This window comes from Colobus angolensis, unplaced genomic scaffold (genome assembly GCF_000951035.1).
Source record: "Colobus angolensis palliatus isolate OR3802 unplaced genomic scaffold, Cang.pa_1.0 Scaffold194, whole genome shotgun sequence".
In the NCBI taxonomy this organism is placed as follows: Eukaryota; Metazoa; Chordata; class Mammalia; order Primates; family Cercopithecidae; genus Colobus; species Colobus angolensis.
In genome coordinates, this window is record NW_012115088.1 from 1,042,210 (window position 1) to 1,066,829 (window position 24,620).

Consider the following 24,620-nt stretch of genomic DNA (forward strand, 5'->3'; position numbering starts at 1 on the left):
GGGTGGGTGCATGTGTGTGTGGAAAGGAGACAGAATATTTATCTTTTCTATAAAATCGTAAAGTGAGTTTAGAGCCATGCTTCTCAAATTTTAATATGCAAAAGAATCACCTAGGAATCTTGTTTTTATGCAGATTCAAATATAGTAGGACTGGGTAGGCCCCAAGATTTTATGTTTCTAACAAGCTTCCAGATGCTGCTGCTCTGGGCACAACATATTGAGCAGCAAGGATTTAGAGATGATCTAATGCGTGGTTCTCAAAGTGGAGTCCCGGGAGCAGCAGCAGCAGTCCCCGGAAAATTGTTGGAAATGCAAATTTTATGGAATTAGAAACGCCAGGTTTAGGGCACATTAATCTGTGTTTTAACAACCATCTCCCCACCACCCTTCACTGCCCCCACCCCACGTGATTCTAATGCACCCTGAACATAGAGAGCCTCTGATTTACTGCAATTGCCCCTCTGCCAATTTCCAGAAGAAACTGAAACCATAGAAACTGTTTGACCTACCCAAGGTCGAACTGCTTGTAAGCAACAGAGCCAAGATTAAATCTCAGGTCTTTTGATTCCTTAGCTAGTGCCTCTTCCCCACAGGGAATGTCTTTCCAACTGTCTAGTTTTAGGGATCACTTTCATTCCTTTCTAAGTAGTTTGTGGAAGCTTGGGCTGCCTGAGTCAGTCTTTTATTCTAAAAGACAAGAGCAATAAGTTATGATATGGAGAGAATCTGCCCAGCACGTGACAGTCAGCTCATGCAGGAAATATGCCCGTGAGGTTTCAAAAAAAAAAAGAGAGACAGACAGAGAGAGAGACTGGGCTGGGGATTGGTTCAATTCCTTCACCTCCTCTAATCTGATAGATTCCAGAGTGCGTGGGAGGAAGGGAATGTTTCTGAGTCAAAGCCAGACCATCCTCCTGTCAAGAAAGGTGCCTGTCTCCAGGGAGCTCAGATTTTGGAACTGCTTTTTTCCTGAGCCATAGACGGCACCTGGACGCAGTAGTTGTCTCACCTGGGAGAAAGATGCTCTGGGGAATCCTGGGAATTGTAGGAACTCTGAATGCAGAGACCTGACTGAGAAACTCTCAGGTGCCTGGAAATGGGGCAGTCCCCAGGCCTGGGCCTGGGAGAATTGGCTGCCTTCAGGACTTCTTCTGAGATGTCCTCAGGCACCTCAGAACCAACTTGTTCAAGCCTTTCCTCCTTTCTCAGTGGGAGCTATTATCCTTCATCCCAGCAAGTCCCCAGAATGTTTTCCCTAATGCCACCTTGTCCTCCCCACCCCTTCGACATGAAACACTGACAGCATCAACTCCTAGGTATTTCTCTCCTAGCCCTCTTGATACCTATCTCCAGCTACCCTGGCTCCCCCTCCCTTCATCTCAACTGTGTAGAGAACATCATCAGTGAAGGGCCCAGCCTCCAGCCCCTCCCACCAGGCTACCAGAGAGGTCCACTTGGAGCAGAAATCTGCCCCTATGCGCCCTCAGCTTTAAGTGCTGTGTCCGCTCCTGGCCTCTGCTCTCCAGACCACACTGACCTCTCCAAGGCTACCTCCTATGGCACCCCTGTCCTCACCGTTCTATCATGTAGAACAGCCCTGAGCCGCGGAGTAGTTCTGTGACAGCTCCATGATATCCTGCTTCCCAGGACTTTCCCTGACACTGTTCTCTTTGCAGATTGCCTTCCCTGTGTCTCTCCACCTCGCAAATTCCACTTTCTCCTAGCCAGGGTAGAGGGTCCCTCGGTCAAGCCTCCTTAACCCTGAAAGACCACCCAAAGTCAGTTCGCTACTCCCTAAATCACCCTTACCTGGCTTTATCATAACTGTTATGTATCTCTAAAGCCTCGTTTCCTTGACTGGAAAATACAGACTATTCCAGACCAGCCTGGGCAACGTGGCAAAACCTATCTCCACAAACAAAAATTAGCCAGGCATGGTGGTGTGTACCTGTGGTCCCAGCTTCTCCGGAAGCTGAGGTAGGAGAATTGATTGAGCCCAGGAGGTCAAGGCTGTAGTGAGCTAGAGATTGCGCATGCCACTGCACTCCAGCCTGGATGACAGAGTGAGACACTGTCTCAAAAGAAAAGAAAAGAAAGGCTGTGGTGAGGATTAAATGAGGTAATACTTTTATGGTTTGTGTTCAGTACAGTGCCTGGCGTACAGACAAAAATGTGAGCTGCTATTATTAGTAGTTATGCCAGGGCTCCATTCATTATAGTTTAATCTTGGTAGTCTTGTAATACTTGATTTCATTTGCATTAAGGTATTTTCTTGTGGGAGGGGAGTTATTTCTAGATTCTGTAGTATAGTCAGATGGGGCTTGTCCTGGGACACCTGCCCCAGAGAGACCTGTGCTGAAAGCCAGCTTTCCCCTACATTTTATCAGCTACCTCAGCTCAACACCTGAATCCTCAGAAGCTTCAGGGCAAAAACTACTCAGAATTAGGTTGGGGCATCAGGAATAAAAGCATTAGAAACAAGGTTCTCCAAGGTTCTCCATCCATACCTCTCGTAAAGCCAGTGTCCCACGATTCTGATCTGATACACTCCGGTCCTTCCATGTTATGGGGCTGCACTTCCTTCCCAGCACACACATGAAGTGTCTCTGCTCATTTTTAGAGGGGTATCCAGAGCACCATGTTAAATAACTGATCCCAGCTCTAAAGACTTAACTCTGAGAACCTCTTTAACCTCTTGTGATCTGAGGCCTTGGGAAGGAAGGAAGAGCTGAAGGCACATTCTGAGCACCTACTGCATGCAGACACAGTGCTAAATGATCCACACGTGTGATCTTATTTTTAAATAGACTTTAATTTTACAGCAGTTTTAGGTATACAGCAAAATTGAGCTGAAGGTACAGAGGTTTCCCATATACCTCCTGCCCCCACACACAAGGACAGCCTCTACCCATCAACACCCTCTACCAGAGGGATATGTTTGTTATAGTTAATGAACGTACATAGACACACTGATCTTATTTAGGCCTTAGTTCCAGCTCCCCTAGAAGAGTGACAGTTGCCTCATGGCCTGACCCTCCTGCCTGGTTTTGCTGCTTGGTACAAAGGCCTTTAGAAATTCCCTGCCATGGTTGATTGGCTAACAAGGTAATTGATGCAGAGCCAGGGGGAGGCAGAACACAGAGTACCACTGAGTAATATGTCCTCTGTTCAATGTTGCAGTGGGGATTTCTGAACCCAAAACATCAAATCTGTGTGGGAATCGAGCATATGGAAAATCTCTGGTAAGTAAAATAAGCCTGCTTAGTTGTATCTGTTGTGCATTAAGCTTCTGGTCATGTCTAATTCTCCTGTGCCATGAAGAGAGACTCAGTGTTCTTTGTTCCAGGCCTGAGGATTATTAGAAAAGCATAACTGGCTGTTCTTTGCTCCTAAAAGCTCTCAGTTGGCTCTAATTTGTGCCCTTGTGGAACATCCCTGGCTGCTTCTCTCTTTCTTGTAAGAAATTCAGCTCTTAGGCAAACAAAAGAAGCTATTATCCAATAGACATCTTATACATGGTGGGGGGTGGGGAGGATGGGCTGGTTTCTATCACAGGACCCTGCCAGGTAGAAATGCCTGACTAATTCCCAAGCACAGTCACAGGGGAAAAGAGATGTGAGGTTCTCACGCGCTATGAAACACAAAACACCGGTGTCTTAGTTAGCACAGACTGCTGTAAGAAAATATCATAGACTGGGTGGCTAAAACAACAATGTCTCACAGTTCTGGAGGCTGGGAAGTCCAAGATCAAGATGCCAGCAGATTCAGTGTCTGGCAAGGGCTTTCTTTCAGGCTTGCAGATGGCCACCTTCTCACTGTGGGTTCACATGGCCTTCCCTCTGTGCATGTGGGGAGAGGGAGATCCCTGGCATCTCTTCCTTTTCTTATAAGGGCACTGATCCTATCATAGGATCTCTACCATCATGACCTCATCTAAACCTAATCACCTCCCAAAGCCCCTGCTCCCAATACCATCACATCCAGGACTAGGGCTTCAACACCTTGTGGGGAGGTCCGGGACAAGCATTAACCACTCAGACTGGTCTGAGTCAGGCCAAAATGACCAAGCTTTTATGTTCCCTTCTCACTCCATCAAGGCATGTGGGCTGCACCAGGAAGGGTGTGACCTTGACAAGGTGGCCCTCTACAGCCAAGCCCACCTGAAGGAATTAAGAGCTTTCTGCTACCCACCCTGCTGTCCTCCCTCCCACAGCTGGGCAGCTGTCCTTCCTTGAAGGAGATGGAGTGGCACATCTCCAGGCCTATCAGTACATCTCTCTCATCTCTAGCCATGAATGTTGGGTTCCCTCTTGGTTAGCAGAGTCAGCAGTGGCTGGAAGTGAGGTCAGCTCAGGCATCCTAGACTCTTTGAATATCCGCTCTCAAGATCCGTAGGTGGTACAATGTGAGAACCAGAAGAGACCCAAGTTATTGTGCCAGGCCCTCATCGTCACAAACAAATTGACAGAGATATCGGTGCTTCGCTCCTGGTCTGGGCAGGAGACCTAATCCAGGGAATCTCATTTAAGTTATCACTATTCTAGGAAAACCACACACAGGGCTGTTTCCTCTTCCCAACCTGGTACTCAGGGGAAACCAGGAGGTCTGGGCAGTTGATGTTGAGGGAAGATTATCAGGCTGTGACAGTTCCAACAACTGACCTCACCTGAGCCAGAGAAAAAGCAAGGTCAAGAGGAGGCAGGTAGCCATGATCTTGGACTGACTGGCTCCAGCCCTTAAGCTGGCCTCAGACAGTGTCCTTGGCAGAGAGGCAGTGACAGCAGGAGTCCACAGGAAGCTGGGAGGGTATAGGGTGGTGATGAGGATATAGTTACAAAGGGAGGGAATAAGAATGAAGAGGAAGAGGCCAGGCACAGTTGCTCGCACCTGTAATCCCAGCACTTTGGGAGGTGGAGGCAGGTGGTCACCTGAGATCAAGAGTTTGAGACCAGCCTGGCCAACATGGTGAAACCCTATCTCTACTAAAAATACAACAATTAGCCAGGTGTGGCAAGCCATGCCTGTAATCGCAGCTACTTGGGGGGCTGAGGCAGGAGAATCACTTGAACCTGGGAGGCAGAGTTGGCAGTGAGCCAAAATCTGCCACTGCACTCCAGCCTGGACAACATGAGTGAAACTCAGTTTCAAAAAAAAAAAAAAAAAAAAAAGAACGAAGAGGAAAAGGAGGCAGCACAACAGACCCTTCCTCAGGCCTGAAGACAGTTGGGGCTGGGGTCCCACAGCTTATCAGAGATCCGTGACCCCAGCATGGGAGAGCAATCCAGGGCTCACACAGCTAAATCCCAGTCAGTGCTGAAGTGTACTGGGTGAGACTGGCCTAAGGACAGGGGAAAAGAGTGGGAACAAGGCCTTTCACCCAGACATGAGGGGTGTGGGAGTTCACCGGCCCATGGCGTAACGGGACGGAAGTGTTCAGATGGACCACAAGGTGGCAGCAGCTCTGCCCGCAGTCGGCCAGCCTGGGGTGGGAGGAGCGATGAAGAAAGTGCCCTTGACAGGGAATTTCCCAGCGATTTTAGGAATGTGGTGACTTGAAGCCTTGGATAGGGCTTAGGGGGAAGAACACAGCAAGTGGCCTCTGGACTTAGCCCTGGTTAGGCCACTGGTTAATTTTCAGTTAACTCTCCATGTTCCTGAGTACTTGTCCACTCTTTGGGACGGGTGAGGAGGGCTGCCAAGTGGTCCAGTCCCAGACCCTGCTACCCACATAGACACTCAGTGCTGTGGGGACCTGAGGACAGAGAAAGATCAACGTGGGCCACCAGCCTCAGGGAAGGCTTCCTGGAGGAAGCAGCCTTAAAGGGGAGACAGATGAGGCCTAGAGCCAGAGGGTGAAGGAGGAGGTGCTGCTGTGTGAACATCAGAGAAGGGAGCACCCGCTGCTGGCAGTGGAGCTACTGACACACACAGGGACCAATGGGAGGCCGAGCTGCATAGATGAGGACGTCCTGTGCTGGGGAGCCTGGAGGAACAGCTGCAGAGTCGATCTGCCCTGCAAGGTGGTTGGGCGGGGGTGGGGGTGGCTTATGCTTCTGGAGTTCAAGGAGGGGCATGAGGAATGTGGTGGATCTGGTCGGAAGCAAGGAGGTCTGAGGTCACTGTCGCTTGAAGGCTGCAGCAGAGGAAATGGAGAGGCTGGGCTGGCCCTACCCTACGCAGCCTAATCAAAGCAAGAATCTGCAGAATTTAGTAACAAATTGGACACCAGTGATGATGGAGGTGTGAGGGTGGCAGTTGCCACATAAGACTGAGCTGCGCTGTCTCCAGTTTCTCGTTTCTCTCTCCTGAGTTTCTCTAAGTCAGTGGCTCAAAGTGGAGTCCCAGGACTAGCAGCACCAGCAGTACCTGGGGAATTGTTAGCAATGCAGATTCTCAGGCCCGCAGCAGACCCACGGACTCAGAAACTGGGGTGGTGGGGCCCGGCACTGTTTATCAAGCCCTCCCAGGCAGTCCCATACCTGCTGAATGATGAAGACTATGTCCGGGTGGTGGTGGTTCCATTCAGTCATCCCCGCTTGCAGACGGCCTCAGTCAGGGCCAGAGTGGGAAGGCAGATGCATCCTCACACTCCCTCCCGCTTCCTCATGGCAGATTCCGCCAGTGCCCCGGATCTCAGTGAAAACTCCGGCCTCTGCCTCGTTGGAGGCGACAGCCATGGGCACAGAGAAGGGAGCTGTTCTGATGAGAGGGTAAGTGCTGTGTCTCTGGCCCCACCGCCTGTGGCCTCCCACTGTCCTGATCCTTCCTTCCGCAGAAGAGCACCAGGCTGCCTGGTTGACAGACCCTGGAGAGGCTGACACAAACCCATGCCAGCTGCAAGTTACCTTTAATGAGGCCAATAATCCTGAGTCTCTGCAGCGCCTCATCAACTGTTTCCCTAGGATTAAATGGGAAAGTTTTTCATGGTTTCCACTTCATTAACGCCACTCTTTAGGCTTGGAGAAGTCATTTGGGAGGCTTTTTGGTTAATTAGATGAATGTAATCACAAGCCATATTCAGAACCTCCCATAAGCATGTGGGCATCATAAATGTCTCATGAGTAAGTTCAGGATCCCCTGCCCACCAGTTAAGAAATGTGTCAAGTACAGAGGTTTCAAACCACACTTGCAACTGCAGTGTGACTACTCGCTTTTATCCAGAACCGGCAGCTAGGCAGGCAGGAGTGGATAACCCCCAACACCCCTCTGTGACACTGCCTTCTGCCTTGCACCAAAACAGTGAGTCTTCAACTCAATTCAGCACATACCTGTATGCCCCGGACTACGTCCTCCACACCACAGGCATTTCAGGGTGGCGAAGGGTTAGGTTCTTTTCTCAGATCTGCTTTCTAGCCTGGAACTGCCACCAACCCACCATGACTTCAGGCAAGTTATTCAGCCTTCCTGTCCCCATCCGTTCAAAAACAAAAAGGTAAAACAGGAATCACAGGGAGTACCCATCTTAGGGGGTTGTGGTGAGAATTAATTTTTTGTTTTTTGTTTTGTTTTGTTTTGTTTTGAGAGGGAGTCTCACTCTGTCGCCAGGCTGGAGTGCAATGGCGCAATTTTGGCTCACTGCAACCTCCACCTCCGGTATTCAAGCAATTCTCCAGCCTCAGCCTCCCAAGTAGCTGGGACTACAGACGCCCACCCCCATGCCCAGACGATTTTTGTATTTTTAGTAGAGATGGGATTTCGCCATGTTGGCCAGGCTGGTCTCAAACTCCTGACCTCAAGTGATCCACCTGCCTTGACCTCCCAAAGTGCTGGGATTACAGGCATGAGCCTCCACACCTGGCCTGAGAATTGAAAGAGATAATGTGTGGAGAGCTTAGCACAAGCTGTTGTCAACGTGTTTCGGGAAACTCATCTAGTAGTTGGGAAGCCATGCACTTGGGAACATGTTGGATGCACGCAGGTGGGGCTGCAGACTACACCGTCAGCCTGAGCACTGCACACTTTGAAAGCAATGGGAGGTCAGAGCAAGAACAGGCTAGTGAGGAGCACTTCTGAATGACAGAAGGTTGGCTAGAAAGGATTATAAAAACCAAGTCATGTGTCACTCAATGTATGGGGACTGAATTGGAGAAAACAAAAAATTTTTTTCTTTGATTATATTATATCCAATAAATATCCAAAAAGATTGGATCATATTTATTTTACCTTAATGAGGTACAGTTTTTAAGTGGCAATAACTGTTGCTGGCTGCTGGTGTAAACAAGCAAAAACTTCACTGTGCCGTGACAGAGGCCACCCTTTCAGTCCACATGGCTGCATTGCAAAGGGTTCTGAATGACTCCCTTCTCTCTAAACTCAGTCATTGTCATTTCAAGTTGTTCCTGGACCCTGGTTACAGAAAAGAAAAGTAAGGCCACCATTTCTTTCACCTAAGGGGAGAAGGGTATAGGGAATGAACACATGTTGAGGCCCACAATGTGCCAGATGCTTCACTCTCTCATTTTCCTCCTCCAGAAAGCCCCTTGAGTTAGATGAGATTATCCCCATTTTGCACATGAAGAAATTGAGGCTGGTAAAGGTTAAGTCGCTTGCCTGAGGTCACACAGCAGATGGGAAGCAGGAACCCATCCCAGACTTCATGCTTTTTCAATAGCTGCTGCTTGGGGACCTGTCCTTTCCAGCAAGTTTGTTCACATAGAGGCTGGAGAGGTAGGGATACAGAGCCTTTGGCAAGACCAGACCCAGAGCAGGGAGACAGGAGCAGAACTTGAAATCCTTGAACCAGTGTGTCCAGGGCCACCTCCTCCATTCACGCCATGGGAAGCTTTCCCCAGGGGAAGCCGTTCCTGTGAGGGTCCCTACAGTGACCTTACAGCTATGTGGATCCTGGTCACAGAGGAGGAGCAGAGGAGATAGAGCTCTGGCCACTCTTCTCGAGGGCAAAAATGAAGTCTGGCTCGTGAGCGGACCACCCTCCCCACCCACTCCTGACTTTTCTTTAGATCCAGACATCTCAAGAAGATGACTGAAGAGTATCCAGCCCTTCCCCAAGGAGCGGAAGCCTCTCTACCATTGACAGGCAGTGCTTCCTGCGGGGTCCCCGGCATCCTCCGGAAAATGTGGACAAGGCACAAGAAGAAGTCTGAATATGTGGGAGCCACCAACAGCGCCTTTGAGGCCGACTAAAGGTGACCCTCTTCAGGTGCCCTGTTTTGGCCGAGGTTCCCTGAACAAGAGGAAAAAACTTTAGGATTGGAACTGAGCCACACACACCTTTGCTAGTAGCTGGTCCAAACCCATTATCCTCCCTCACTCATTGATCACCCTCGGATAGAGCACAGGAAAGAAATGTCCCTCGAAGGCAAAATATAAAACTGTCCCTTCTTAGAACTGCTAAAGCCATTGGTCTGAAAGTGACTTTGGGAGGTCATAAAGTTTGTATCTCTATCTTTAAGCAAACCACACCTACATGGAAATTTTCCAGCCTAAAGACCTCCAAGGAAGGAAAAAAGCAATTCCTCTATCTTCCTTGTGAGTTGCTCTAAAGTGTGTGATTTTCTAGTGTAAATTGACTTTGAGGCACTTGTAAACACAATGGTTCTTACTGTTTCCATTACTGCATTTACGTCACCTTGACAAGGTACAATTTTCAAGGGCAAAGCACTATATATTAAGTCAGTAATTCTAATATCCACTTGAGAGTATACTCAAGGTTGATTTTCATGGCCATTTGGCATGATTGCATGAACTCTCTATTCTTTTATGTGCAGTTTTTCTATAGAAAAACATTAAAAGTTAAATGTTGACTGCTAATGTTTTCTGAAGTGGCATAGTCTAGTGGAATCAATAATCCCTTGCTTTGGTATAATAATTTGAACTTTTGAAAGTGCTTTCTCATCCATTATCTCTTATCTTCACAAAACCCCTGTGGAAGAAAGCACAATTATTCCCAATCTGCAGAGGGGGAAATGGAGGCCTTCGGAGGTTACGGACCAGATACCAGATAGTGGAACCAGACACCAGGTACTCAACTTCTCTCCAGGGGACTACCTGCTTTGCCTACTCTCTAGCGACTGATTTGGGGAAATTTTTAAATGGTGAGAGAGTGTGTCTCTGGGGGCAACCATTGAAGGGAAGACTCTGATAATGTTGGAACAAGTAAGGGATTGAATGAAATACATTATTATATCTTATATGTTAGCTTGAACCAGAAAAAGTTGCCATTTTTGTAGGTCAAAAACAAGCATCAATTTCATATGGTTCAACCTCATATATGATACTATGCTTTTGTTCTATCAATGAAAATGTCATCATCAATTCCATTGTCAACATTAGTAGCCTTAAAACAATAACATAATAATAATGATGATAATGATAGTTATAGTTATCATCTATTAAATGCCTACTATGTTTCAGGCATGATACTAGGCAATTTACATGTATCATCCTAATCTTTCTAACAATTCTATTAGGTGGCCCTATCCATTTAATGGATGCCAATTCAAAGAGGTTAAATGATTAGACTAAGGCACCTAACTCATGTGAGTGTCAGGCTTCAATGCCTGTGTTAGAGCTACTCCTTCACACAAAATAGTTCAGAACATAGAGAAGGACCAAGGTTAATAAATGATTTTCATCCCAAACACTAAACATGATTGACGGGTAGAGGCTGCCCGAAGTGCTGTGTAGAGATGGAATCTGAGATCGAAGAATGCAGTGGTCAATTAGTAATGCTTACCCATGGAGGGATTAGTTGACACATGCCTTGTATATTTGTCATCTGTGGCCTAAACTCTGCCCCCAAAGGTTTGTTTTCTAATTCCGAGGTTTAAATTAATCTAGCTCACTTAATGAAACCAGAGATCCTATGGTAAATTCAGCCTAAGACAGTGCTGGAAATTGCCGTATGTTGGTACAAAGAAGTGTTTGGCCACATTACAGGTCTCAGACTGAACTGCTATATGTGACCGCTGCTCTATGCCCATGCATGCTTTTTTGTTGAGTTCCCTGTTTCCATATCTCCAGGTGAACAGTAAGAAGGCAGAGGGTGGCTGAGAAGCCTGGGCTTCTGGGATTCCACCTTGCTATCTCTGCTCTTCAACCATTGTTTTAGACTCTGAACACCTGATCCTCATACCTGAATGTTATTTGGAGACTTGGGCATCAAGTGGTCTTTTAAGAAGGGGCTGTCCCAAAGGACTGTTCAATAATCTTATTCAATAGAGATGTTGGAGTCCAGAACCAAGTTAGGGAGCAAACCAGTAACCTATGCTGGTCGTAACAGAGGATCCTACAATGATGTTTGTTTTTAAGACAGGATCTTGCTATGTTGCCCAGACTGGTCTCAAACTCCTGGGTTCAAGGGATCCATCCTCCCACCTCAGTCTCCTGAAAGCTGGGATGACAGGCACATGCCACCACACCTAGCTCCTTACAACCATTTATTTTAACTTATTTCATTTATAACTGATATCTTTCATTTGTATGTGGCAGCTAGAGATTTATATAGGATGGAAGTAATTTATTTTTAATTTAAATATTTCATGTTGAACTGTTTGCCTTGTATAGAACGTTTTATTTGACCAATTCAAATAAAAATAAAATCTGCTTTGTTTGTGACATTAATGCACCACCGTAAGAGCATGCCTGAGGCTCCCTCATTGAATAAAAGTGGCGACTTTCACAAAGGGAAAGAATTAGGAACCTGGACCTCACTGCTCCTTTAAATGAGAGGGATGGTAAGAAAGAACCCAGCGTGTTCTTTCCATCCTAAAGCAATGTCTGGTTTTGATATTACAGGCACTGCTCAGCAGTTAACAGCAGGGTCACTTCTGTCAGGGCCTGGACTGGCCTGATCTGCCCTCCCTGGGCTCAACCTCCTCCTGCTGATGCTGGCCCCTTGGTCCCCACCACAAGCCCCAGGGGGTCCAGTGGCTATTGTCAGCCTGCTGGTCTCTCACTTTTGATGGGGAGAAGATGCAACCTCCCTGTTCTGTGCCCACCTCTTGTTCAGCCTCGCTACAGACTGCCCCCATGACTCATGTCACAGCCACTTGCAGAAGGACGCCAAGGCTCGCTGCAGCAGGTCATCCGGGAATGACCAAGTCTGGAGTCTTCTCGAGCCAGAGGCAACAGGGTTTCCAGGACATTTAGGGTAATAAAATCGCCTCTGTTAGGACCCAGTCCAGTCAAATATTTCTGTTCTTACTTGAGCACTCACTGTGGCGGTTCCCCCACCCCACCCGGCACTCAGGTTGTCTTTTGAGCTGGCAGATGGGCAGTGGGTAGGAAAAGCAGCACCAGCCAGAGCCCAACTTTAAAAGGAATCATGTGACACATTGTCTCCTTGAAACTGGCAGAGACCGAAGGACAAGCAAGGAAAAAACACAGGCAGAAAGATGATTCTCCTAAGGATTAGAATTTGCATTGAGTTTTGCAAACCACTGAGAGCTTTGTGGTTGACTCCATCACCACAATGCACAGTGAGAAGGCTCTCGTTCTGCAGACCAGGCCACATGCCTGGAAATTTATTTAAATTTTTGTTACATTGGACCCGGGACAAGATTCATACCTTTTAATACCCTTGGTCAGGAGGGAGCAGGGAGGGTAAGAAATGGCAGCAGAAGGAGCCTGACATGCGGCAGGTCATCAGTTGGGTAGCTGAGCTGCACCAGCCACGTCCCTATGTCCTCGTCAGGGAGCCAAGCCAGGAGGCTCCCACTGCCCCCCATTATGGGCCCTTCCCACACCCCTCAGACTTCTCAGGACCTGGGCAGTTCTGGAAAGCCAAGCACCATTTCCCCAGGCCTGGGCTGGCCCCTTGGAGCACAGCTGCCATAAGGCTCATCTGCCTCCCCTGGGAGAGTTGCCCAGAGGAGCCCAAGGGGGGATAGGAAGGGCGTCACTTTTCCAGGAAGGACCAGGATCTGGACCCTGCCTGGCCCTAATCAGGCAGGAGTACCCGGAGTTCTGAGCAAATGCTGACCAACGCTTTGGACTGGATCCACAGAGAAGCACACTGAGTTTTCTATTCAACTGCCTGAGCCCTGGGCATTCTTCAGAGAGAGAGGCCCCACTTCGTCTTCAACCAGACTCCACCGAGCTCAGGATTTGCCCCAGCTAGGCAATGGAATGATTGGCATGGGGTCTGGGGACATCAGGAGTTAATCAGCAGCCCCCAGTGGACAAGATACAGCTATTTCTAAAATCACAGATGCCCCAGTGGCTGCTCCAAGTGTGGCCACACCTCCCAGGTGACAACATTCAGAAAAAGGCACACGGGAAAGCAAACAGTGGGAATGGTTTCATTGCCTCGCCAGGACTGGTTTGGCCACAACAACACCCTGCTGAGGGCAGGTTTGCTTTCAGTTTCTCAGTGTCTTCACCTGCACCCATAGTCCCCCACCTTCCCTGTTCAAAACACACACACACCCCTTTTCTTTCTGTTCCTTTCCCTGGTTCCCCCCACATTCTGCTCCTTGACCTCTGGCAGGACCTGACCCCTCATTATGTCCTCTGCCTGCCAGGACTCCCACCTCCTCCTTCCCACTCGGGGCCTCCATCCTGGGTGCCCCAGGCTCCGAACTTCCTTCCAACTGCCAGAAACACTCACTGGCTCTGAGAGGTGCAGATGCTATTGAACCTCATGGAGACCCAGTTTCCTCAGTAGTTGAAAAGAACGATTTTTTTTTTTTTTGAGACAGTGTCTCACTCTGTCACTCATGATGGAGTGCAGTGGCGTTATCTCAGCTCACTGCATCCTCCACCTCCCAGGTTCAAGCAATTCTCCTGCTCCGGCCTCCTGAGTAGCTGGAATTATAGGTGCCCACCACCACGCCCAGTGGAGAGGGGGTTTCACCATGTTGGCCAGGCTGGTCTTGAACTCCTGGCTTCAAGCCTTGGCCTCCCAAAGTGCTGGGATTACAGGTGTGAGCCACCATGCCCAGCCCTCAGTACTTGAAAAGAAAATGTTGTATCTTGCTCCAAATGTCCTAGGAAAGATTAAATGAAATAATCAATGCTGACATACAGCTGGTATGCACCAGGACGACTGCACATGTGTGAACATGCCCACATGCCTCAACACTAACTGGTGCCAGCCAATCCCAGAGCTCCCCGAAGCATCCCCTGTCCCCTGTTGGCCTGATTACCCAGGCCCTCCCCAGGACTCTCGCTGACCTCCCCACAGATCAGCAGCTGTGGGTAACGCCTGGCACAATGTGTGTGTTTTGTTGGGGGGAGTGGGCAGCAGCAGGGTGAGGGTGGTTTCAGGACCTGCTCAGCATGGCGGCTGGCATTTGTCCTCATTGGTCGTTTGTCCATGCTCTTCCTGTTAAAAATTTGGACTGTCCTCTGAAAGCAATGCATTTGGATGCACCTGTCTTCTAAGTTGAATTATAGACCACATAATTATCAGGCAGGCTAAGGTAGAGTGGGATCACCCTTTAGACTGTCATCAGTCATTTATACCTTACAGTAAGTGAATGAAGGAATGGGGAGGAGGTTTTCATAGGGACTGGCAGGTAAGGTGAAAGGAAGGAGGTGAAATGCCAAGGGAAGGAAGGGTTAGGAGCCCAAATGGGGAAACAACTTCAGGCTATTTCTCCTCACTGCCTAGAGCCCTACTTATCCCCCAAGCCCTACTTGTTCCCCACCAGCATTTTACATTCCTTGGATTCAAGGTGCAATACTCCCTAGAAGCAGATGTCCTCCATGAAGAAGAAGGGAAATGGGCCCCACAGGTGGTGCTGCAGAGTCCCACTCACCAGCCCCAAACACCATGGACACCCAGGACAGTGTAGACGGCTGGGACAGTGGACCCTGGATGGTGAAGGAGCACCAGATTCAAGGAAGAATGCCCAGCCCCGAGACTCAGTCCCACACTTTCTGGAGAGAGAGTGTGTCGTTGGTCAAGCTGCCTGAGTTTCCTTGAGCCTCTATTTCCCCTCATCTGTGAAATGTGGATTAAATTACCTGCCCAGTCAACCTCACAGGCTGATGAAAGATCAGAAGAGAGCTGGTGTATAAAAGGCTTTGTAAATTGTGAATCGCACTTCTAACATATGGTGTTATGCTAATCCACTCCATTCAGAAAGAAGCAGAGCTGGGCGTGGGGAGAAGTGACTCAGGCAGCTCAAGACAGGAGTGAGGGCTGAAAAACTAGGCGGGGACTGAAAATAGAACCGTTTGCAGAGCTCCCGTGCCAGGTTCCCGGGGCCAGGCTCGCCAGCGACTGGCAGGCAGGGGCTCCAGGCTGGCCAGGCCCCAGTTACCTGCTCCCCAGTGCTGCAGCCCGAGGTGGCCAGACGCCCCGCCTGGTCAGTGCAGGCCAGCGACCTCTGCTTACAAGCAAGAAGTGGGGGATGATGACCAGCTTTTTGAATTTGAATGACTCTCTCTCCTGGAGCCGCCTGCCTGCTGCCAAATGCGGCTCTTGGCTTCTTGCCTGCATTCCTGCCAGCAAAATTAGCCCACGGATGAAACCTACAAAGCACATTGGCCCAGGAGACCACAGGCCCTGCCTGCATGCTCCAGCCCCACGAGGGAAGTGTCCCCTGCCCATCCTGCCTTAGCTGAGCCCCAGCCCTCCCATTTTGAGGCAGGTAACAGGGCCGGTACCCACAGAACTAAGCACTACTGAGCCGTTTCAAGGTCCCGCGGCAAGCTGCCCTGTGTGGGTGTAACTAGGCAGATGTTTCATAAACAAACATTCCTTCAAGGCATTTCTGCTTCTAGCTCAGGCCAAGGAAAGCAAGGTAATAAGGAACAGTGACCTCACCAGGAAAGCAGGCTCCTCCGTCTCACACACAAATCCCACATCCCCATATATCCCGGACTCAGTGTGTCATGAAAATTCCCCAAGAGGCACTCTCCTGTAAAGGGAGCAGGTAGCCAGTTGAGAAGCAGGCTGGGAGCAGGGAGGGAGCTTTTTTCCAGCTGCCTAGAGCTACCACCATTCCAGGAGCAAGGGGTGGGCAGTGCAGAGGGTTTCTGCCCTCCGTGGGTCCTGCCCTCTTGCCAACACAGAAAGAAAGCAGAACAAAGCCGAAGCTATTTGTTATTTTGGCTCTTTCGGGTCCTGGCCAGGCTCTGTGACAGCATGCTGCCTCGGCAGCCACTGGGAGCTGGAGCTGGAACTGGGAGCTGGGAGCTGAGTGCTGGGCGCTGTTGCGAAACCGCTCAGCCTGGTCCTGTTTCATTTTCCCCATCTGCTGCTTTGTTCTTCCTCAGGATGTGGTGAGAGGTGGAGACTGGGGAAGGAAGTAGGAAGAAGAGAGGCCTGGAAGTCCTGGCTGTTTATTCCCTGCTCCTCCACCCTGAGAAGAGAGAGGGCAGAAAGTCACCCTCAGTCTCTGAAACTGGGTAAATGCACCCCCCAGGTACCCACCTGTGTGCTGGTGGCTACTTGAAGCTGCAGGCTAAATCCACACATCTTCCTGGGCCCTCCAGTTGGGCCGCGGTGGACTTTATCACATTAAGACAAATACAACTGTATTAACAGAAGCTAACATTTATGCTTTACATGTGCCGGACACTGTGCTAAGTGCATCAAGTGTCTTAGCCCATGCAATCCTCCAAACAACGCCATGGGATGGCTCTTTCATTTACCCTATTGGTTTACAGAGGCTTACAGAGTTTCTGAGGTTGCCTGAGGTCACACAGATACGGGTGACAGCCCAGAGATGGACTCAGGCAGTTGGACCGCAGAGCCCACTGCAGGTAGATGTCCAATTTGTACACTGCCCGAAGGTGCTCTACTGGCGATAAGTAAGTACTGTGTGCATGGGCACTGCCTCCACTCAAAGACAGCACTCTCCACTTGCCCCGAGGAGACAGCTTCCTAAAGTGGCAAAATTTACTTGACTATTTCAGTTAAAGGTTGAGTTCTCTTTGGAGGTGTTAGTACCAAAACACCAATAGCTATATGTAACTATGTAACTATATGTAACTGTTATGTAGTTATATAGTTATATACATATACTATATAAATAGTTATATACATACACTATATAACTATATGTAACTGTTATGTAGTCGTATAGTTACATATAGTCATTGGTGTTTTGGTACTAATTTAATATTCTGTTAAATTGAGTTTAGCCTAGAGCTGCCTCCTTACATCTTCCTAAAGGTTTCTCCCTACACGGTGAACTGTAACCTAAACTGGATATATAAACAGACTGTAACCTACTCTTGTTTCAGCCAATCACAGACGGCCAACTGTTCATACTGTGTTCAAGTAAGGCAAAGGCCCAGCTGTACCATGCGCAGCTGTACCAGGCAAGAATCCAGCTGTGTCTGGTCCTCACTCCCATTTTCTGTACATCACTTTCCTTTTTTCTCTCCATAAAAGGCCTCCGACCACACAGCAATACCAATAGAGTCTCTCCAAACCTATTCTGGTGTGGGGGACTGCCCGATTCACAAAAAGTTTTGTGCTCAATTAAACTCTGTTAAATTTAATTTGTCTAAAGTTTTTATGTTAACGCTTTAAATTTCAGCCCCTTTCTCAAAGGTCACCGCTACTATCAAAGTGGAGAATACAAACACATATGTGATTGACTTTCAAATGCTTCAGATGGGAAAAAGTTCTTTGAACTATACTTTCAATTTATCTGTAAGCTTAGGATTGTTTCAAAGTTAGCTTTTTTTAAGTTAACAAGAAAACAAATCAGAAAAAAAAAAGCATTCAAAGAAAAGTTGCTCCAAGGTTGACCACCCCCAGGGTATACTTCTCTGCTGTTAGAGGCATAAAAGTAAAAACGTGTGGGAAGTGTGCCCAAGCCAAGCGGCCTGGAAATGCTCCAATCCCCATTTATGCTCTGAGCTCCCTGGGAGTGGTAGGGTCCACCCCCAGGTCTCCTTCCTCCCCCAGCCCTGCACCTTGAAGTTCCAACTACAGATTCTCTACCTCCTAGACACTTACTGCCCTGCACCCACACACCATCTCCCGGGCAAAAATGCCTGCCTGCCAGGGTCTTATCACATTTTATTGACTGCAACAGAAAACCACTCTAAAAAAGAACTGGTTCTTACTCTGGGTTCCTTGTCCATAAGGCAGGGGCTTTTCTGGCCCTGGTTAATAGTGATGGAGAAATGCGGCGGAGATAGGGGGGTGAGAACGTGCCAAGTCCAACAGTGGCATCCCCAGCCCAAGAATGTCCAGGCTATCAGAGCGTGGTCCCTGCACAACTTCTACATCATGAAGATTGCGCCTACCTGCTCTTGAATCGTTTTAGGTCTCTCTTGACTCAGGACAAAGGCCACAGATATTTTCCCCATTTTCAATGATCTGTCACTATTGCACAATTTTTCATTCTAAGGACCAAAAGAAGGGTGGAGACTTTAGTGTTCCTGACCAGAACCATAGCTCATGTTCAGAAGGAGGAAATGCTGCCTGTGGCTTCAGGGAGGCAGGAGGACCAGTCAGGCCCTCAGCCAGCCCGTTACTCGGCAGGTGAGCTGCTTGTGAAAGACAGTAGCTCACTTGTCATCCCAGTGTCCAGGGCAACAGCACAACAGTGCAGAGCCATACAGGTCAGTGTCCTGGCCTCCTCATCATAAAAATCTCCCAAGCCTGTGCAGTGGGTGGGGCAGGGCATCTCTTTCCTCTGCCTGAAAGTGCAGTCAATAAAACCATGAGCCTAATTCTCACCCAAGTGATTATTTTAGTGCTGGGGACCTCCAGAACGAGAGGTCCTCTCCCCCACCATGAAACCTAGATTTATGACAAGGATTTAAGAAACACACCCTCCTCCACAATTTAATATTGTGTTTTGAAATGCAAACCCTGTGTTTCCTACAACAAAAAGCAAACATCATCCTCAGGAAACACAGAATTCAGCAGTGCCTAAGTTGGACTTACGGTGCAGGCAAAAGGAAGAGGAGGTTATGTACTAGAAGAAGGGAGCTGGGAATTAGATGTGAGAATTTGAGTTGGCAATCAGAAAGAAAAAGAGAAAAGGGAAGAACTTGAAGCAGCTTAGATGATTTCAGACACGATTAACTCATTATTCAGCAAACCATGCTGCACACTGGGAAGGTAAACATGATGTGCTCCTGCTCCTGGCCAGTGTAACAGTCTAATGGAAGATACTGACAGAAATAAACAAACAAGAAAACCACGTGATCTGTGTTAGACATGTTTACCTTGCAAAGGGAAAATAGAATAAGTATTTGACTGGGAGAGTCGGGGACATTTGAGCGGGGTATTGAAAGATAAGTACAAGTTTTGCCAAGAAAAGAAAGGGCAAGGGCCTAAAGACATTCCAAAGACAAGTCACTTAGAAAGCACTAGAAGAAAAGGCGCCAAGAACCCAGTTCGGGAAGATTTCTCTTACTATGAGAAAAGGGAGTATTCCTGGACAAAACACATGGGCCCTTTGGCAAGGGGCTTGAGAAATGGCAATATGGGTCAGCCTGAACTCAAGGGGATGTGGGCCGGGGAAGAGAGAGAGAATGGTTTTGACCATACTTTGCATATAGGCTCTCATCTCAGATTACTTACCCATAAAATGTGGATAATAATTGCCCCTCTGCAAAGTGAGGGTAAGAATATACATATGGTTGAGGTATCTTAAGTAGTCAAACTCACAGAAACAGAAAATAGAATGGTGGTAGCCAGGGGCTGGGGAGGTGGGGAAATGGAGAGCTTTTGTTCAATGGGTATAGAGTTTCAATTTTACCAGATGAAAAAGTTCTAGAGGTCTTTTACACAACAAAATGAAAATACTTGGCCAGGTGTGGTGGCTCATGACTGTAATCCCAGAACTTTGGGAGGCTGAGGCTGAGAACATTTACAACTAATTTTAACCTAAATGCAGCCTGAGAACTTGTTTTAAAAAAAAAAGTCTCTTGTGCTTCTAATGAAGCCATCACATTAACACCAATTGCCTTACTTTTTGTATATAAACAACAAAACTTAGAAATAAAAATGAGTGAGATTAATTTAGAAGAAATAACACTTGATGTAAATGAAAAGTCATACTTTACTAAGTCACATGGAAATGCAGCTCCTGCAGCTGCATCATCTTTCTGCTCTGTCTTCTTAAAATTACAACAAACTTTTGAAATAGATGCTGATGGGTGTTGTCTGCTTTTCCTGGTCAGTGATGTCACTATGCCTCCCTTCCCTATGGTGATCAGACAATAAATGCTGACAAAATGTTGTGCAAGTTACATGTTCATTGCCAACAATCTTCAGACATGGAAAGCTGGTATCTAATTTTTCATTAAACAAGAACTTTCTATTTTTTTAGCTGGTTGTTGGCAAAAAAGCTTATTGAAAAATTTAAAAAACATTAAGTGTATTCATTTCCCATTGCTGCTATAACAAATTACCACAAATTTAGTAGCTTAAAACAATGCAGGCTGGGCACAGTGGCTCACACCTGTAATCCCAGCACCTTGGGAGGCCAAAGTGGGTGGAACACCTGAGGTTAGTAGTTCGAGACCAGCCTGGCCAACATGGTGAAACCGTGTCTCTACTAAAAATACAAAAAAAAAATTAGCCAGGCATGGTGGCACCTATAATCCCACCTACTTGGGAGGCTGAGGCAGGAGAATCGCCTGAACCCAGGAGGCAGAGGTTGCAGTGAGCCCAGATTGTGCCATTGCACTCCAGCCTGGGCAACAAGAACGAAGCTCTGTCTAAAAAACAAATAAACAAATAATAAAAATAAAACCGCAAAATTATTATCTTACAGTTACAGTTCTGGAGGTCAGAAGCTCCAAATCAGTCTTACTAGGCTAAAGTCAAGGCGTTGGCCAACCTGGTTCCTTTCAGAGACTCTAAGCGAAGAATCTGCTCCCTTGCCACTTTTAGTTTCTGGAGTCCACGTGCATTCCTAGGTTCATGGCTCCTTCTCCACATCATTCCAACCCCTTGCTTTGATTGTAACATCTACCACTGACTCTGAGCTCCAGTTTCCCTCTTACAAAGACCCTTGATTACATCAAGCCCACGTGGACAATCCACGATAATCTACTCATCTCAAGATCCTTAATTTAGTCACATCTGCAAATTCTTTTTGCCATGTGTGGTAACGTATTCACAAGTTCCAGGGATTAGGACATGGACATCTCTGGGTACTGGAGGTGGTGCGGCATCAATCAGCTGACCACAATAAGCAATATAAAAACTAGATGTAGTTTTACATGATACAATAAGTGACACAACCAATGTAGCAGATTTCCAACTACTCCTTATACACTCTGAGCTAGAACTGCTTGGCCTCTATTTCCCAAACATATTGAAAGTACACGTAGCCTGTATTTTTCCAGATTTCACATTGACCCCATCGACTAGCAGCCTGGCACTTTGAGCATATGGCATCATGCAGGCCAAAATATGGGTCACAGCACAACTGACTGGTACACTGAGTCACCAACAGCAATCAACAGCCAGTACCACAGCATACACTACCACTACCTGTGACCAAAGGGAATTAGTCGTCCCTAGCAGCTGCTGTCCAAAAGCACTTTATTTCATCAACAAACACCCTGCATACTGTCCTTGAAAAGGAGGTGCTGCTTATGCTGCATCTGGAAAGCTTCAAAAAAAAAAAAAAAGCAGGGGACGCAGGCTGGGCGTGGTGGATCACACCTGTAATCCCAGGCGAACGTTCAGGAGGCTGAGGTGGGAGGATCACTTGAGCCCAGGGGTTCAAGACGAGCCTGGACAACAAAGTGAGACCCCATCTCTACTAAAAAAAAAAAAGTTAGCCAGACATGGTGGTACATGCCTATAGTCCTGGCTACTGAGGAGGCTGGGGCAGGAGGATTGTTTGAGCTCCAGAGTTGGAGGCTGTAGTAAGCCATGATCGTACCACTGCACTCTAACCTTGGCAACAGAGCAAGACCCTGTCTCAAATTTTAAAAAATAAATAAATAAAGTTGGAGCAACCTTGGTGAGTAAAAAGGAAAAGAAAAAAGAAAGAAAAGAAAAGGCACAGGTATGCCCAGCTGCCTTTCAGATATAGTCATGTGTTGAAAGGAGAACTGTGGCTGCTATGCCGTCTCACACACTGTTTGCCAAGACCAGAAGCTGGAAGTAGGAACCTACCAAATCCATCCCTGCTTTCTCTGTGCCAGTAATAAGAATACATCTTTTAAAAAGAAAATCTGGGACAAAGGCTAATCTGGACGGGATATTAGAACAAGAGGCAGAGCAGGGACTGTCCCAAGCAAACCAGGACCTAAAATCTTACCTTAATAAGTGAAAGAAATTTTAACATTTCCTTTAAATTAGAAAGAAAGCCAAAATTTAGCTAAACAGTGACTAATAATAATAATTGAGTTTAACAACAATGGAATTTTAACTAATGTTGAGTTACTTTAAATTATATAGTATTTCTTTATAAGCAGAAATTAATCACAAATAGCCTATTTTATTTTATATATTTTGAGATGGAGTCTTGGTCTGTCGCCCAGGCTGGAGTGCAGTGGCGCCATCTCGGCTCACTGCAACCTCCACCTCCCGGGTTCAAGCGATTCTCGTGTCTAAGCCTTCTGAGTAGCTGGGATAACAGGCACCCACCACCACACCTGGCTAATTTTTGTATTTTTAGCAGAGATGGGGTTTCACCATGTTGGCCAGGCTGGTTTCGAACTCCTGACCTCAAATGATCTGCCCGCCTCAGCCTCCCAAAGTGCTGGGGTTACAGACATGAGTCACTGCACCCAACCATAAATAGCCTATTTTATAAAAGAGATATATTTTTAGGAGAAAATGCTATGAGTCTGAATTGTAGGGTGATCTTTGTTATTCATGTATCAATCAAACCTAGGCAAGGCAGCACCTACACTGACCACTACCCAAATTGTAATTGCTACACGAAGAAACAGCCTGGCAACCCAAAATCTATGAAGTGATAACAAATAGGAACTCCCTTCAGGTCAAAATTGCCCCTCCAGTCAATGTCTGTACTCCAGGACTGCTCCTGCATGGGACCCTTGAGAGCACACATCCCCTTTCTTCAAACTCTTCTGCCCATGCTTCTTGCTGCGGGGCACTCCTGGGGCCCCCTCATCTCCTTGACCTTCTCTTTCCTGGTTCCTTGGCTAGTGTTTCTTCCTGCTTCCAGGCTGTGACTGTAGGTGCCCCCTAAAACTGAGGCCTCAGCCCTCTGTTCATCCTGCATTACAATCACACTCTTGGAGAATCAACCCTTATACCATTACCTTTCATCTATCTAACTCAAATTGCATCTTCTTTCTTGACACCCACTCAAACTCCAGACTCAAGTCTTACACTTTCTTCAAGTTTCAGTTCAAGTCTGTCTCCAGACCTCACTGCTATTTCCCTCCTATGAATTCTAATAGCATTTATAATCTACACCACACAATCTGAAATTTAATTTTGTTTGTTTATTTAGTTTTTTGAGATGGGGATCTCACTCTGTCTTTCAGGCTGGAGTGCAATGGCGCGATCTTGGTTCACTGCAAACTTTGCCCCCGGGTTCAAGCGATTCTCCTGCCTCAGTCTCCCGAGTAGCTGGGATTACAGATGCCCACCACCATGCCCAACTAATTTTTGTATTTTTTTTTTTTTTTTTTGAAACAGAGTCTCGCTCTGTTCCCCAGGCTGGAGTGCAGTGGCCGGATCTCAGCTCACTACAAGCTCCGCCTCCCAGGTTTACACCATTCTCCTGCCTCAGTCTCCCAAATTTTTGTATTTTTAGTAGAGACAGGGTTTCACCATTTTCGAGACCCAGGCTGGTCTCGAACTCCTGACCTCAAGTGATCCACCCACCTCGGCCACCCAAAGTACTGGGATTATAGGCGTGAGCCACTGCACCCGGCCTAATTTTATTTATATTCCAAGTTTTTCCCTACACGTTTCATAGATGTATATTTGCTCCCTTCCCAACCAAAATGAAAGCTCTTCCTGCACAGAGGTGAGGCCTTTCATTCATTTATTCAACTAGTATCTATTGAGAATTTACTACGTGCCAGTGCTATCCTAAGTAAGTAAGTACACAAAACAAAGATCTCTGGCTTTGTGGAGCTTATATTTTAGTGGGTGGGGTAGGGGGCCAAGGTAGGGGTAAGGAGAGACAGATAATGACTAATAAACAAATAAATAAGTATATTGTTTATTGTTACTAAGTATATTCAACAGCTTCACGTGGCTAGTAGCAATAGTATTGGACAGCATAGGTCCAATGTCTTCATTCCCTGGATTTCATTTAATTTAATTTGGAAAAAATATCACAAGTAAATCAGGCTGACATATTTGTATTCATTTTCTCAAATGCAAAGCAACCTTCTGAATCCACATTTTTCATACCACAATGCAGGTGGTGGAAGTAGGCTAGGATAGTGGATTTGTTTGTTTTTTGTGTAACAAGAAAAGCAAATAACAGAATGACCACATTAGCAAATTCAGGTGCAAAAGCAGATCTACCAGGTGTCTCAGGGCTTACGCTCTTAGGGTCTAAAAGGGCTTTGCTATTTAAAAAACTGCAAGAAAACACATTGCTCTGTAGACTCTGAAGGGCAATTACAAAGGAGAGGTTTCAAAGACATTTGGGAGATGACGTCACCGGAATGAATGGACTGCTTGCCACGGTTTTAAAGAAAACAGCCCTCATTAGACCCCACAGGTTTCATACAATCCACATACGACTTTCTAATCAGAGAAGGAACAGGCTGTTTACAGA

General features: G+C 47.1%; 1 protein-coding gene across 2 annotated transcripts in view; it reads left to right on the forward strand.

The window, feature by feature from the left end:
• Window positions 1-11,592, forward strand: part of LOC105510900 (chromosome unknown open reading frame, human C8orf46) — a 27,071-nt gene extending 15,479 nt beyond the window's left edge. For both annotated transcript variants that reach the window (XM_011940892.1, XM_011940893.1), the window contains 3 exons: window positions 3,181-3,242; window positions 6,613-6,710; window positions 8,961-11,592. In XM_011940892.1, coding sequence (XP_011796282.1) covers window positions 3,181-3,242; window positions 6,613-6,710; window positions 8,961-9,144 — 344 coding nt within the window. In that variant the 3' untranslated portion in view covers window positions 9,145-11,592. The remainder of the gene's footprint in view (window positions 1-3,180; window positions 3,243-6,612; window positions 6,711-8,960) is intronic.
• The last annotated feature ends 13,028 nt before the right edge of the window (window positions 11,593-24,620 follow it).